General features: G+C 36.2%; 1 protein-coding gene across 1 annotated transcript in view; it reads left to right on the plus strand.

The window, feature by feature from the left end:
* Positions 1-15,571, plus strand: part of LOC100542976 (ataxin-10-like) — a gene marked incomplete at its 5' end in the record, with an annotated part of 46,424 nt that overhangs the window by 18,899 nt on the left and 11,954 nt on the right. The window contains one exon of the mRNA XM_010716472.3: positions 10,915-10,978. Within this exon, the coding sequence (XP_010714774.1) occupies positions 10,915-10,978 (64 nt within the window). The remainder of the gene's footprint in view (positions 1-10,914; positions 10,979-15,571) is intronic.

The raw sequence follows: 15,571 nt of genomic DNA on the forward strand, positions 1-15,571 counted from the left end.
ACTCTTTTTGCGTATAAAAGTATTTCTTTAGTGCTTCAGCTTCCCTTGCATTAAAACCATGAAATCTATTAAGTATTTCAGTGCAAATTTTCTATTTTCTTTTAATGTTTGATTTCAGTGTGGAAGAAATCATTTAGATTCTGTGGAATACTCTGTTTCCAGGAGACTGTTTTCTTCAGGCACAGAACACACTGGATAAAGAACACATATGGATAAAGAATACAAGGGTTTTTTATCCATAAAACATATGACTGTAGTTGTCCCAGTAAAAATGTTGCTGAAATAGTTCATGGCATTGTTTCAGTGGAGAAAAAATAAATTGTCTGCTTCTTAACAGTGGGACACTGCACTAAAGAGGTCACTCCATTTATAGTCACTTAGTTTATGATAATATAATATTTCTCATTTTTGACACTGCTTACAAGCAGTTTGTTTTACTTTTCAGTAGGTACTTTCTACAAAAGCACAGTAGCAGAAAAAAGCATTAAAAAATAGGCATGTGAACTCCCAACACTTGTCAGTCTGCTATTGCTACGTGTGAAGCAAATGTGATACATTTCAGTTCTTCTCTTCTAGATCATGTGGGGGAAGAAACCAGTAGCTGCTTGTGAAAGAGGATTGAAGGGAGTTGGATCATCCTTAAACGATAACCTAGTTCCCATCATGCATCCAACATTTCAATCTTTTACTTTTCCTGAATACTCCAGTGAAAGTTGTTGGGATTTGTGTACTGAGCACTGAATAAAAAATAATAATAATTTAACTGTATTTGATTATAAAATTACTTGCAGGAAGAAATGAAAGGCCTTTAGAGGGAAGTGCTGAGGCTAGGATTGATATTTTGTAATGGCTTATGAGGTTAAAAGAAAAAAAAAGGAAGCCCATACTTATTTTTGAAAAATGGAAGAAAATATACTTGCTTTGCTTTGTTTGAAATCATGCACCACCTGATCTGTTTTGGATGAAGAATATACTGTGACTTGAAGATATCATAAGACAAAAAGTTAATCATAGGGAAGGAGATACAAAAGATTCTTAAATTTTCCTTCATCCCAAGTTTAGACTTCATAGCAACTGCATTAACCTATTTTGTAACTATCCTCAATATGCTCTTACTGCCTTGCAGCAAATGTGAGGCTACATCTTCAAGTCCTTAAACAAAGCAATTATTGTAATTGCAAGATGTTTCTTTTTTCTTTCTAAAAGACCATAATTCAGCTATTTATATGTTTATTGGAAAAAGTAACATTTCATATAAAATGAAGAATAGGATTAGCATTGTTCACTTAGAAGTATTCTGTCCTGCACTGTTAAAAAAAATGGAGTTGTGTGGCGGTCTGCAGACTTCTAAAGGCTTCCCTGACTTGTCTGATTTAAAACACAAACAGCAAACACCATTAAACTGTCTTCTGGCTTTAATAGTCAGTTCAGTCCTGCAGTCTACTACTTACAGTTTCCCTAGAATTCTAGAAAGACATTTTATAGTCCTTTCCTGAAACACTTGCTTTATTTTACTATGCTAAAAAAATAATTATCATAAAAAATAGCTTCATACTTAACGTGTAATAGAGTGCACATCCTTTACACACACAGTAGAAAATTAATGGTTTGTTCTTTGACCCATCACTAAAATCTTGGAAGCCCTGCATACAAGGGAACATGGAAACAGAGAATAGTGAATGCCATTAATAATGTCTGTGTGCTGTTTCCAATTTTCAAGCCCACTAGCTTTCTGCTTTTTACTTTTACCCTCCTTGGCTGCAAGGTTTGAGATGATATAAATATACTCAATAACTTACTCTTTACAGTTCCTTAAAACATTTTATTGCTACTAAAGTCACTTCAGAATTGCAATAGGATACTCTGGGGTGTGTCATTACGGGAAACTGCCACCACTTGGGTGGTTGTACTACTTTACTTTGTGTCTTAAGTCAGTGTTCTCCAAGCAATGCAATTGAGTATGGCATCCTGTTGTATTTAGCTGCAGAAATTTACCACGAAATGCATCAATCACATGCACAAATTGTTATGTCTTGAAGTAGTCCTACAGCATTTCTCACATTATTTTCGTTATTTGAGTATTGTGTTGGTATCTTTGCCACAGATTAATTTGTATGCATGGCACTGAATTTTTTCAAACCTTTGATTCAATCTGAAGTAAAAGGAGAGAGCTAAGCAAAGCTGAACACAACAGTACTCATCGTTGGAGTATACCATATCAGATTCATATTTATTTTTCTTGCTCAATTCATAGGTTTCTGAGGAAGTTTTATGGGCATGCCTGAATGACTTGGAACTTCCCATTGCAGTAAGAATTATAATAGCTGAAATGAATCATCTGACTTTCCCAACCTTTATCTCAGTATTTTTTCATAACTCTGGAGTAGCTGGAAATCTTCAGTTATTGCTCTTATTTGGAACAAAATTCAATTTTGAAATTTCAGTGCTCTCATACAAGAAGTGTCCTCAGCTCAGTTCAAGTCACATAGTTGATTTTTGCATTTAACTTCCTTTAACTTTATAATTTTTATTCCAGTGATAAAAAAATATGAGAACCACTTTTATGACAGTGTTTTGAAAACCAACAAACAAAGACCATCTGATTATTGTCTTTAGTGGACTGAGAATAAGACAGTGAGTGACTAAAAATAGAGAAGCATATACTGTGTTGTTGATGCAAATTTGTACAAATTCAACTGTCCAAATAAATCACAGGATGGGGAGGTTAGTGGCCCTGCATACGGGGAGGGTTGGAGATTCATGATCCTTAAGGTCCCTTCTAACCCTGGCTGTGATTCTGTGATGTTTAACATTATTATATTATGTGTGGGTTTTTTTCTTACTCCTACTACAGGGATAGGCAAAGACCATGCTAGAAAATACTTGGTATTTCAAGTGAAATCCATCTGTGTTGGACCTTAATTTATCCATATTAAGTAGCAGATCTAGCCCTTAAAAAAGCCAGGAGATTGCTCCTTGTGGCAGCATCTATTTGTTCATGAAAAGTGGTTTCTGTTTCAGGAACCGTAAGTGAATGATGAAAGCTGAATTGTTTGAAAATAAATGAACCAATTGTGTTACTGTCTTGCGGGAACCTATTCTGAATTCTCAAGTGTTTATATTATCATCTCAATGGCTGGAAACTACTGTGTTTTGCTTTGGAAAGACTAGTGGAAAAAATTATTCAGCAACTGAGATGGCTTGTTACCCTTTTCTAGTGGCTGGACACTTCAGCTGCTGCTCGTTTTCGCTCACTCTTGATGAAGTGCAAGGTACCTTCTTGCTGTCTTCCCTTCTGCCTCAGTAAGGTCAAAATCCTCATCTTCTCATCCAGTTCTCTTCAGAGAGTTTTAGAATATCATAAATAAATCCCACTTTTATATTCTAATTATTTTTTTTCTTCCCAGAGAGATGCAAGGGTAATCTCTCTGAGGGGAGCTGAAAACAACTGCATGTGTATCCAAGAAATAATACTGAAGTGGGAGAATATACTAGAAGTTAATGTAGCAGGAGCAGTATCATTGCCACAATTTCTGAATTTCAGATATAAGAACAGTTGGCCAATTTTGTCATACAAACTTACCTAAGTCTATATCTACAGGAAAGTAAGGGGAAGAGTATTCTGGGGTCACTACCTTCACTGAACTGGACTTAAAGATATTTCTTAGCTGTCAAAGTAATTCACAGCAGTACGAGTTGCTCTCAGTCCAGCCAGGCAAGTCTGCTGGAGAAAGGAGCCTCTGTCCACAAGTATTTCAGTAGATCTGCAGGATGTGGTGAACTCCAATAATAGACTTGATTGCCACAAGCCACAGTTGCCTCTATTCTAAGCCAAAGTGCCTGTAGTCTGCAGTAGACCTAGGAATTCACTAGTACTAGGATTAGAGGATTAGTGTTCTTTTCTCCTTTGAGTTAGAACCTCCCATTATCTCCTGTCACTTCCACTGTTTAGAAAACAAAACAAAGAAAAAACCCTGATAAATAAGGTAAAATATTATTTTCTGCACTATCATAGGTGTGAAGAAACCTGGTAAGTAGGTTTATTTCTTTTCCTGTTAAGCTGCTCTATTGCTGAAATCTGAATGCTGGATTCTGTCCAGATTTCCAATTCCTATTAGTTATTACCTATGTTCTTGAGCAGGTCTTAGAAGAAAACCTGCACCTGTTTGTCAGCCTGTCTGGTTGCAGGACCTGGAGTATATATTTCTCATTACATAGTCATTATGTAGTTTTCATGAGGTACATTCAGAAGGAATAAGTTTTTAAACATATCTTTAATGTTGACTGAAGACTGCTTGCAAATCCTCAGAGTTCATTTCATGGGGTTGCTTTTCTTTGGCATGTCCTTGTCCAGTATGATTTTCTGACTGGAAAAGTCTTGCATACTTGCCGAAAGAAGGGCCTCAGTGGATCACACCAATTTGCATTTCCAAAGCAGGACTGGTTAGAGTACTCATGGTTAAGATTTGGCAGCTCATTTGTGGAGACTTGCAATATTGGACACTGCTTCAGCATTCTTTGAGTCTCATGTTCCAGCATATTGCAGTGTTTGACTCACCATTGCCACTATAGATATTTTCTGTGTTTGTAATGTGAATGTCCTCTACTTTAGGCCCACTATTTCTTGTCCTAGTAGATGTAGACAGTAGACTAGACTTTTTTCTTGAAGCTCTTTAAAGATCATTGTGTTCCCTAGCAAAATTTTGCATTGGATCAACCATGTTGCTTTTGCTCTCACGCTTTTTATCATGAGTCATGGTTTTAGATCTCACTTTTCTTTCCAGCCAACACAGATATTTTTCAATGTATTGGTTTATTAAGAATTCTTATCTGTTACTCTAGAGAATACTTGGTTATCTTATTTTGGATAGTTGAGAAATTTTACTAATCGTGGATAATTTATATATGGATTTATTATGTGCATTTAAAAGAATACATTTAAATGAGCGGTCTGGCATTTAAAAAAGATATTTATTTAAGATATCTGTGTCATGAGAGGTCATTGAATATTCAGAATTATTCCAGCAGTAGACAAGAATCCATAATATTTTTTTCTAGAACCATTTCTGTTAATTACATGCTGTGATAAATTTTCTGACAACTCTTTCTAGTGTTAAAATCAGTAAAGATACATATTATGGTAGAAAGAACTTGACCTTGAACAAATAGGAGTTGGTAGAGTGAGATGGAAGTTTCTTAGCCTCCTACAGTCATTAACACTGGAAGGGATTTCAGGATCTATAGTCCAACCTCCTGCTCAAAGTTGAGTTCTCCAAGCCCTAAGGCTTGAGGAGGAGTGGCTGGAAAGCTGCCTGATGGAAAGGGACCTTGGTGTACTGATGGACAGTCAGCTGAATATGAGCCAGCAGCATGCCCAGGTGACCAAGAAGGCCAGCGGCATCCTAGCTTGTATCAGGAATGGTCTGGTGAGCAGGACTAGGGAGGTAATTCTGCCCCTGTACTCAGCACTGTTGAGACCTCACCTCGAGTACTGTGTTCAGTTTTGGGTACCTCAGTACAGAAATGACATTGAGGTGCTGGAGTATGTCCAAAGAAGGGCAACAAGGCTTGTGAAGGGCTTGGAGAATATGCCCTATGAGGAGAGACTGAAGGAACTGGGGCTGTTCACTCTGGGGAAGAGGAAGCTGAGGGGAGACCTTGTTGCTCTCTTCCAATATCTGATAGGTGCTTACAGCGAGAGCGGGGTTGGTCTCTTCTCACTGATGACAGGTGACAGGACGAGGGGAAATGGCTTCAAGTTGCGCCAGGGGAAGTTTAGGTTGGATATCAGGAAAAACTTCTTTACAGAAAGGGTTGTTAAGCACTGGAATAGACTCCTCAGGGAGGTGGTTGTGTCACCACCATGTTTAAAAACCATTTGGATGTGGTGCTCAGGAACATGATTGTTGTTAGAGGGTTGGGGAGGGTTGTTAGAAATAGGGTAGTATGGTTTGGTTGTGGTTGGACTTGATGATCTTTGAGGTCTTTTCCAACCTGACCAATTCTGTGATTCAGACCAGGTTGCTTAGGTCTTTATCCAGACAAGTCTTGAAGACTCCCAAGATGGAAAGTCCACTGTGCCTGTTGGCAAACTGCTCCATATCTTCATAATAAAGTTTTCCTTTATATGCAGTTAGAAATTTTTGTTTCATTCTTATGATTGTTTGTTTAATCCACTATGGACATGAATCAGGAGAGTTGGTCAGTAATGCCCTTGTGGATATGGGTAACTTGCAGTCAGGTTATTTAAGCCTTCTACTCTCTGGTCTGAAAAAGCCATTCGTTCAAATATTCTTCACATGGTGTAGCTTCAGCCCCTTAAGCTGGTTATTGTTTAATCAGTACTTAGAAGAATAATTGCTTTCCTCAATCTTCTGGCTGTGCTCCTTTTGATATAGTTTATAGTGCTGTTAGGCTTCATCTCTGCTGGAGCACAATGGATTACTTTCAGCCTACTGTTCAGCAGGATCCTCAGGTCCTTTTCAGCAGAGCTGCTGTATATGCAGACAAGCCACAACCTGCATCTTTGTCAGGAATTAGTCTATTCCAGGCGTAGATCTTTGCATTTTTCATCACTGAGTTTTTAAGGCTTCTTTTGGAAATAGCCTGTCTAGATCCATCTTAGATGACAGCCTGCTTTTAAGAGTATCAAGAGTTGTGTCAAATTCAGTGGGGGTGTATTCCCTCTCCTTCTCCAAGTAGCTGATAGAGATCTTAAGTAGGATAGGACTTATGGCAGGCCCTTGAAGAACTCTACCTGTTCATTGATCATTCAAGTAAACCACTAGTAGCAACAACGTTTTGCTTGATGATTCAGCCTTGATTGCCTAATTCTCTAATTCTTCTGAAACTTTACAGAATTATTGATCAGGACAGAAATTATCTAAATGAATTCTTTGCTATCTGAAATAAGAAGGTTCACATTTCCTTCTGTAAAGGTTACCAGACCATGCATTATTATGCACACTAGGGGAATAAATGTGGTTTCCTTAAAAGAGAAGTGCAAAATTTAATTACATTCACCTGTTGTTTAATGTAAGATTGATGCTGGTATCTTGATTGAGCTTGAGATGTATGTTGAAAGATGATAATTGTTGTAATCTTGGATTCTAAGAAAAAAAGGGAAAATACAATCAATACTTTGCTTTTCTGTGGTCATGCCATCCCAGCTTTACTTTTTCCCTTCCTTTCCCTTTTATGTTCAATAGCCAGATTAAATTTGACAAAGAAATATGGGTACCAGAAATATTGTTGTATTCCTACTGCTATGCATCATGAGAATGAGTGAATAGATAAAAGAAAAAGAGTGGAAAATCGGGTGGTGGCAGTTCAATCCCTGAAGAACTGCGAGCTAAGACTGGTGTTTGGCAACCAATCAGCAAACCTGTATCTCTGAATCATGTTCGGCTATTTGCTTGTTTCTAGACATTTAACTGTGTGGCAAAACTAGGAGTATTGCAAAAAGTAAAGTGAAGGAGCTAAGACCATGTGAAGTTTGCTGATTTAGTTACCGCAGAAATCCTTTTTCTTTTAAGCGCCATAACATGAATTGAAATTTAATAATCTGGAGCTAAACTTCATTGCCCAAAGATTGCTCTCTTAACTCGCAGAGAAGGACATCTGCCTTTGCATGCTGACTGTTACATTTTCCTTCTTTTTAAAAAATACCTTCAGAAACTGACACAATAATATTAGGTCTAAATTTGTAGTACTGACTTGACCAAAGCACTAGAGATTGCCATCACAGAGCTGTATGTGTTTAAATTTGCTTGAGGTAATTTTTCAGATCTACATAATTAAAGATTTCAGCCTACACATAGACTGAAGCATCCTTTAATATTTAAATGCTGTTTAGAATTAATCAGATATATATAAATGGTCTGTAATTCTATACATTAAAAAAAAAAAACAAAACCATAATTCTGCAGAGTAAGATAACTTTTTTATGGTGAAGTGCAATTCCGTAGTATTGGCCAACTATGTTGCCAGTAATATAAATGGAGAATAGATTTAATGAACTTTTGTACAGTAACATTAACAAGACATGCCAGGACTGTCCTGTTTCTTAGTTTCTACCTATATTTTCTTCAAAAATGTGGATGGGTTTCAGCCAGATTCACACTACTACGTATTTTCTTTCCAGGATATTTTTGCACCTGTTTTAAAATGAGATATGACACATTCCTTTTCAATGGAAGAACTCTAAGGCCAATAATTATGTAGAAAAAATCACTGAATTCTTCATATTGGGCAGTAAAGTTCCAATAAATCTATTTAAAACGGTTGAGGCCTGTGATTTTGTTTTCCTAATATTTACAAAATCTGCTAGCATGGAAGATGATAGTAACAACCCTTTCTTCAGACTGATGAGAGTGATTCAGCATGCACATGGGGTACCCTGATGGGGCCAGTGATCCTTTCCTTTGAGGATCTTTGGCACTCCAGTTGCAAAAGTGACTCTGCTATTTGGAGAGCTAAACTGGCTTACTTTGCAGCCCAGGTTATTGCAGTGCAATTGCATTAATTCTGGGTTACCTTGAAATGCAGCTTTGGTGGATTGGCTTGTGGCTCATGAACAACTGATATGGACTGAAACTTCTCTAGCAGTGGTTGCTCAGGATTTGGGGCTCTTGGAGTTGACCTCATGAGGCTCTCTGACAGGTATATAGATTTGTCTTCGGTACATGGCAAAGTTTATTTTCCTTGTTTCATTATGTCATAAGAACAGATGACAAACTAAAGCTGGAGTGCTGGTGTTTAGAAAATAAGAAAAGAAAAAAGAAAAAAAAAGCTGGGCCTGTTCATTTTAATTGAATGCAAAAGACTCTCAGTGCATGTGTGATACTGGTCATTAGCAAGTTGTTTTTACATTAGGTACTGCTAAGGCTGTGGTCTGATGCTTCTGTTTCCCCTTTTGTTTTGAAGGAATCTCATTATATCCCCACAACTTTTTGAAGCATGGATTTTAATTAAAATTTTATTTTCCCACAACGCTTACTTTGTTAACTGAATATCTCATTTGAATCAAACTGAAACAGATTGCATACTTTATTTCAGTTGACAGCACTTAATCTAGATTAATTTGTACTGTTCAACCATTCACTGGTGGAAAATATGAGGTGATCTTGTAGGCATATCCGAGTTTGGCTGCAGTGTAAAAATCAAAGAACTAACATTTTCCAAGAATGCACAACTTCTGTGTTATTGAAAGGTCACCATTTGTTCAAGCTTTGATGTATGACATCATACATGATACATGACCTTTGGAAAGCACACAAAAATATCGTGGAAAGAATGAATATTAAAGACTACTTTTATTAACTGTATTCCATGGAAGTATAGTTACACATGTTAACACAAGTGTGCCAGTTAGGTCTAGACCAATCAATGGCCCTTTGATTTTTTTGCATGTAAGCCTTGTCTGTCTGTATATCCGTCTCTGCTGCTGTTACTTTCTCATGTTTGAGCATTAGATTATCTGAAGAACAACTTGTAAGAGACACGTGTGCAGATTTGTCTCTAAGTTAGTTTTTCTCATCTATTTTGGATTTCAAATGTAAATTTCCCTGCTCCCAATTTCACTCAACATTTGAGAAAGCTGATCCATCCTATAGTGTAAACTTTGATTTACTGTTTTATAAGATAGATAAAAATTCTTTTGATCTTCTGCAAAAAAAGATGAAAGAAAGAATCCCATAATCAGTCCGCAGCCTAAATTGGCATTGTACCTAAATTCCTTTGCTCACCGGTTCTTGGTTTGAAATTAAATTTTAAGGAATTTTAAAAAATGTAAGACTTAAGCAAGTATGATTTCCATCAAACATAATCATTGTATGTGTGAAATTGGAAGGGGCTGCTGGAGGGACCTCTTGTCCGGACCCTCTGTTCAAGTTTGCCTAGAACAGGTTGCCAAGGACCATGTCCAGACAGTTTAAACAAGTTTAAAGAATATTAAAAATATATAAGTATAAACATAAACAATCATCACAGGATCAAGTCTTATTAAAATATCACTGGTTTTCTATTTTCAAATAAATGCTCATATGTTCTAAGAAGATATTTGAAGGTTGAAATTTTGCAGATAATTTAGAACAGGTTTTTGTTTAAATTGGTAACCTTTCCTAAGCCTACAAATGTGCATGATGATGTATGGTACTGCAGTACATCTTGAAATAATAGATAAATTTCTTATGGAGTATATTTTTCTTAAAATAACTACGCTATACATATTTAGTTAGGATCAGCTTGCCCTAAGTTGTTGATAAGATGGTACGTATTGGTGTATGAATCCATAAGAACTCTGTACTATTACATATCCACAAACATGAATGTTTGATGATGTTTGTGAATTCACATTTGTATATATATAAAATGAAAAATAATAGATCTCATCTTTGTTTGCTTTAGTACGGTGAAGACCTTATCAAAGGAAATATAGTTGGTGGCTCTCATTTGATACAAAGAATTTGTGCTTAGGTATATGCAGGTGGCATATTTGAAGGCTGTGTGTAGATGAGCAAGACAAGCAGTTCCGCATTTGTATTTTACAACTTTTTTCCTATTTTTTTTTCCACCCAGTAGCTTTTCATTTTTCTTCCAGAAAGCAAACATTGCCTGTCAGTAAGTGTAGATTCTCTGGCTCAGCATAATAAGCATATGACAGAACTTGGATGGAAAAATACCTCAGTCAAATATGTGGTAGATGAAAGAAGACTGATAAGTTAACATCTGTTTTCATTACTATTGTTTTATACTTACTGCTAATGATATCTTTTTTTACTCTTCAATTTAGTTTTTACGTTTAATATTTTTAGTGAAGCAAACATCACTTTCACATTTTTGCTTTATTTTTGGTGTGAAATATCATTAGTATTATTGACAATCTGTTAATTTAAGCTTTTGCGTTTATTTTAGGTTTATGAGTTGGATGGCATCCCACTGATTCTAGACAACTGCAGCATTGATGACAACAATCCTTGTATCCTTTATGGAAGAATTCTAATATATTAAATATGACACATTTTAGAAAAGTGAAAGAAAGAAGGTGAAGAGTTAAATGTAAGCATGTCAACATTGCTTTCACTCAGTATCTAAGTCTTACTAACCTCAGTAGTTTGTAGCTTATTTTTATTGCTTGGTTCAAAAGTGAGTGAATTCATGAAGATGCTTTCATTAACTGGACATTAAGTAAGTTGAAACATAGTTATACTCTACTTCTTAAAATAATGAATATTACTGTTTTACAAATGTAAATTGAGACAGCTGATTGTTATAGAACTCTGAATTAAGAATGTATTTGATTGTTGTGTCTGATCTTGGGAGTTCTTGTTTCAACTGAAATCTATTCAATAAGCTATAGTAAATCAATTGAATTCACTTATTAAATGTGACTGTGGAGAGCTTACTCTAAGCATGGAGACACAGCCAGCAAGCTACAAAATGATAATGTGTGTAATTAAGAGTATTAATGATGCGGGTTATTGAAATGTTGAGTAGATTTTAATATAAACAACATAGTTCCTCATTTTTGTTGGTTTTTTTTCTTCTGGAGTTTAAGAGCAGTCTGTCTAAGACAGAGTTGTTGGAGGGAAATAAGTTCACATTGAAAATGGACAACTATTAACTGGACTGTTTTATCCATCTGTTCATGAACTGCATTGTAGTCTTGCTGGTGTGTTAACTAGAGTAGTTGTTTTCTGTCAGCTAATCATTAGTTCTGTATAAGATTCTGATAAATGCATCTGGAAATCAAGTGCCTTTCCAATTTTAAAGTAATGTTAGCTTTCCCATACTGAACTAATGACATATTTGTTGTTTTTTAACTGAAATGTGTGTCCGGAAGAGGGCTATGAAGATGGTCAGAGAGCTGGACCACTTGTCCTATTGACAGTCAGAGTTGGAGTTTTTCAGCCGAGAGAAGAGTAGGCTCCAGGGAGACTTTGTAGAGGCTTCACTACATAGAACAAGGGGTACTGCTTTTAAACTAAAGGAGAGGAGATTTAGATTAGATATATGGGAAAAGATTATTTACCATGTGTAGAGAGGGTGATCTGTGAACAGGTTGCCCAGAAAAGCTGTGAATGCTCCATCCCTAGAGGCATTCATGGCCAGGTTGGATGGGCCCCTGGGCAACCTGAGTCCACTGAGAGGTGTCCCACCTTATGTCAGGAATTTTGAACTAGATGGTCATTAAGGTCTCTTCCAATCCAAACCATTCTGTACTTTTTATGAAAAAGCTCCCTTTTAACAAGTATCATTAAAAAAAGGAAAAGTTGTGAAAATGTTTCCATACATGATGTAGATAGATAGATGATATGTAGACGATGTAGAACATCATCTGCATATAAATATGTCATAAAAGGGTAGGAGGAGAAGTAATGAATGTGAAGTGTCCATCAATTTATCACTGCTTGCTTTATGTGTAATGTTTTTATGTTAATCACATTTACTGCAGAGAGAATCTTGGCAGTGTGTCTAACAGTACACTGATCAGTAGAGCAGTACTTCCCTGTTCCCATTCTAGAAAGAGGCACTGCTGGGTTGCAAAAGGAACAGGATCCCATTATCCTTCTCCAAACGAAAGAGCAGCCCTGAATAAACATAGTAAGAAGTTCTGATCCCGAGTGACTGTTCCTTTGCTGGAAAGCACAGCCCTGCAGCAACTTTTGGAATCTTTCTATGACTAATTTTTCATTTTAGCTGTTAGAAAAAGAGGATAAATTTGAGGCCTTCAAAGAGTAGAACTGTAATTTACAGTCTTGAGTGAAAAGAAAATAAAATACCATGGGAGCTTTTACTAAATTGTCAAAGTTCTTACAACTTCTGGTACAAGCCAGCATTTTATGGCTGAACTATAAACTTCTTGCCAGAAGTTAAAACTTCACTTAATTGGTTTTAACGGCTTACTAAACATAGTGACACATCTTAATATGAGCTTTCATCACTGATCCATAGCATACAATTTACAGGTATGTGAAAATGTAGTAGCACTTGGGCAGAGTAGAGACTAGCCTGCTGTGGCAAAATTTGCTTTGTCAGCTTTTGGAGAACAGTTTCTGGCTACTGCATTTATTGTTTTGGCATGAAGTTATTCCAAACAGTGCTGTGCTGCTTGAATTTATTGCTTCCCTGCTTCTCTTCTGCCTCTTAGCATTCCTTGTCTGCTGTGTACTGAGCTGTCTGTATCCAACTCAGCTTTTATCTGCTTCTTAGAATGTTCGGATTCTTCCAGATACCATAAACCAAGGCCTCAGTAGTATGTAGGTGTCCAGCTCCATTGCATTGCATAGCATTCATCTGAAGAGATTTGAGTAATTCCCATCTCACTCTTAGCACTCAGTTCTGCCTGGAGCAAACCCATTTTGTGGTGCTTGTGAAACAGAACAGTGCTTTTACTGATTTGAAAGCATACTTGCTTAAAATTGAAACATACCCGCATTGTAATCTTGCAATCCAGAGTGAATGTATTTTGTCTCCTTTCAAGGAATATTTCTTAAAAGAAAGTATATAGACATCTCTTGAGCTAGATGTTGAGAGAGTTGCTGAAAATTGAATACAATCACTCACCTACCAAGAGGATGTAGAATGCTGCAAGGAAGGGAAGTCATTCTATGGCTGTTCAACATGGGTTTCTTTAGGAAGTCATGTCCAGAAACTTTCCTTTATATTCTTTTTTTCCTAGTGCCTGTGTTTGTGGTTTCAGGCTATGTTGCTTGTGTCTCCTTTTGTAAAAATGGCTGGAAAAGCTTCAGCTAGTTTCCTTTAATATAAGAACATTTTGTATTTTCTCCTAAAGCTCTGCATAAATGCACATTTTTATTTGAGCTTTGTCTGTTTTGAAGACATCCTAGCTCAGTATCTAAGATGTTGTTAGATTTTCTACATAGAACAAAGTAAATGCGCTGATTTTGAAGACTTTATTGAGTTCTGCCTCCAAATCATACCTACAAAATCTTCTAAAGAAAGATGTAAATGTGGAATAAATGATACAAACCTTTTCTGGGTAGAAAAAAATCATTTTCCTACAATATGCAGTTCATCAGGAAAAGATGAACTGCCATGTTAGATTTTAAGAGCCCTTTATTACTTCCGAGAGGAGAACTCTTATTTAATAAATCTTTTTATTTTTTGCATATGGAAGCACACTGAAAGAGGAAATGGGTCTGCTCTTATCTTAAAATAAATTCCTATGTAAACCTGTCATTACTATAAAATTGCATCCTTTGAGTTCTTGAACAACTTTGTAATGTGCATAGAAATACCAGGAAGTTCATTACTTATAAAATTACTAGCTGAAGTTCAGTTGATATTTTTGCATTACTTCAGCTTTTTTCAATTTGAATTCATATTTTGGTGTCTAGAATAAAATGTCTTTTATTCTGCTCCCTTAGCCATCATCTTCCTCATATCTGACAGATGCTAGTATCAGATAAGGGCCCATCTCCTCATTCACTATCTTTTTCTCATCTCTTACTGCTCCTTCCAGTTTCATTTCTGAACTTTCACAGGTACCAGTTGCTTAGCACAAGGAAGGAGGCTAGCCCATTCTGATCAAAGTACTGCTGATCCTCAGCATCCAAAAATAGATGTTTATTACTGAAGGCATTTCAGTTTACCTTAACTAACCGTGGCACTCTCTGAAAGTTGTTCTCTGTTTTTCGCATCTTCCTGACATTTAGGCTCATCCAGGAGTAGTACACAGGCATGCGTCTTTATTTTTAAAATGTAATGACTGCCCTTAAAAATATTTATTGCAAATTTACAAATGGTCATTGCATTCAGAATACTGCAATGTAGTAACTGCTAGTTAGTGGTAAAATTTGAAGATGAGAAGTGAAATGCAGTTTTGAAAATATAATACTTTGATTTTGGGGGATTGCTTACCAGTCTTAAAGTTATGAGATTCCTTTAGTCAGTTTTTAATACATTGATTTTGTGACAGAAGTTAATTGGAATTGATCTTCTGTAGGTGTCTATGTTATGTTAACCCTAATCAGGTATGTTTTTCTGTCAGTCAAAGTGCAGTCATACTTAGGAAAAAAAAAAAGATATTGTTGTGTGGTATGTGCACGCACATAATTTTACTTGTATGAGTAAACACCCAGCTGGCTTTGATTCAGCAATAAAAATATTCAGCATTAGTGAAAGGGGAACCTGTGGCTACTGTGAAAATCCATACATAGACTTTAGTCCTTAGTTTGAGTAATTTGAATTGTGAATGAAAATGTAGCAAAAGAAGTTAATTTTCAGATCTTCCTTCCATAAGCTTTAGTTTGATATTTATATTCAATCTGAAAGTCATCTAAGAGTTAGAAAATACTTCTGACTTGATGACAGCAATATATAGACAGGTATAATTGTGGTTCATGAAACTCAGCTGAAATTAGAAGAAATCCAGTTGCTATGCTCTACAACAATGGTCATTTGTTTTTGTGAGTTGCCAGCAAAAACTTCAGGGGGAACTGACAGACATTTTATTTCTGAGTTACAGAGTACCACGTAAAACAAGCCACATACAGTGAAAAAGCCTCACTGCTGAATAGAAGCCAGCAGAAAGCAAAGTTGACTTTTT

The sequence above is a fragment of the Meleagris gallopavo genome, chromosome 1 (genome assembly GCF_000146605.3).
Source record: "Meleagris gallopavo isolate NT-WF06-2002-E0010 breed Aviagen turkey brand Nicholas breeding stock chromosome 1, Turkey_5.1, whole genome shotgun sequence".
Taxonomy (NCBI): Eukaryota; Metazoa; Chordata; class Aves; order Galliformes; family Phasianidae; genus Meleagris; species Meleagris gallopavo.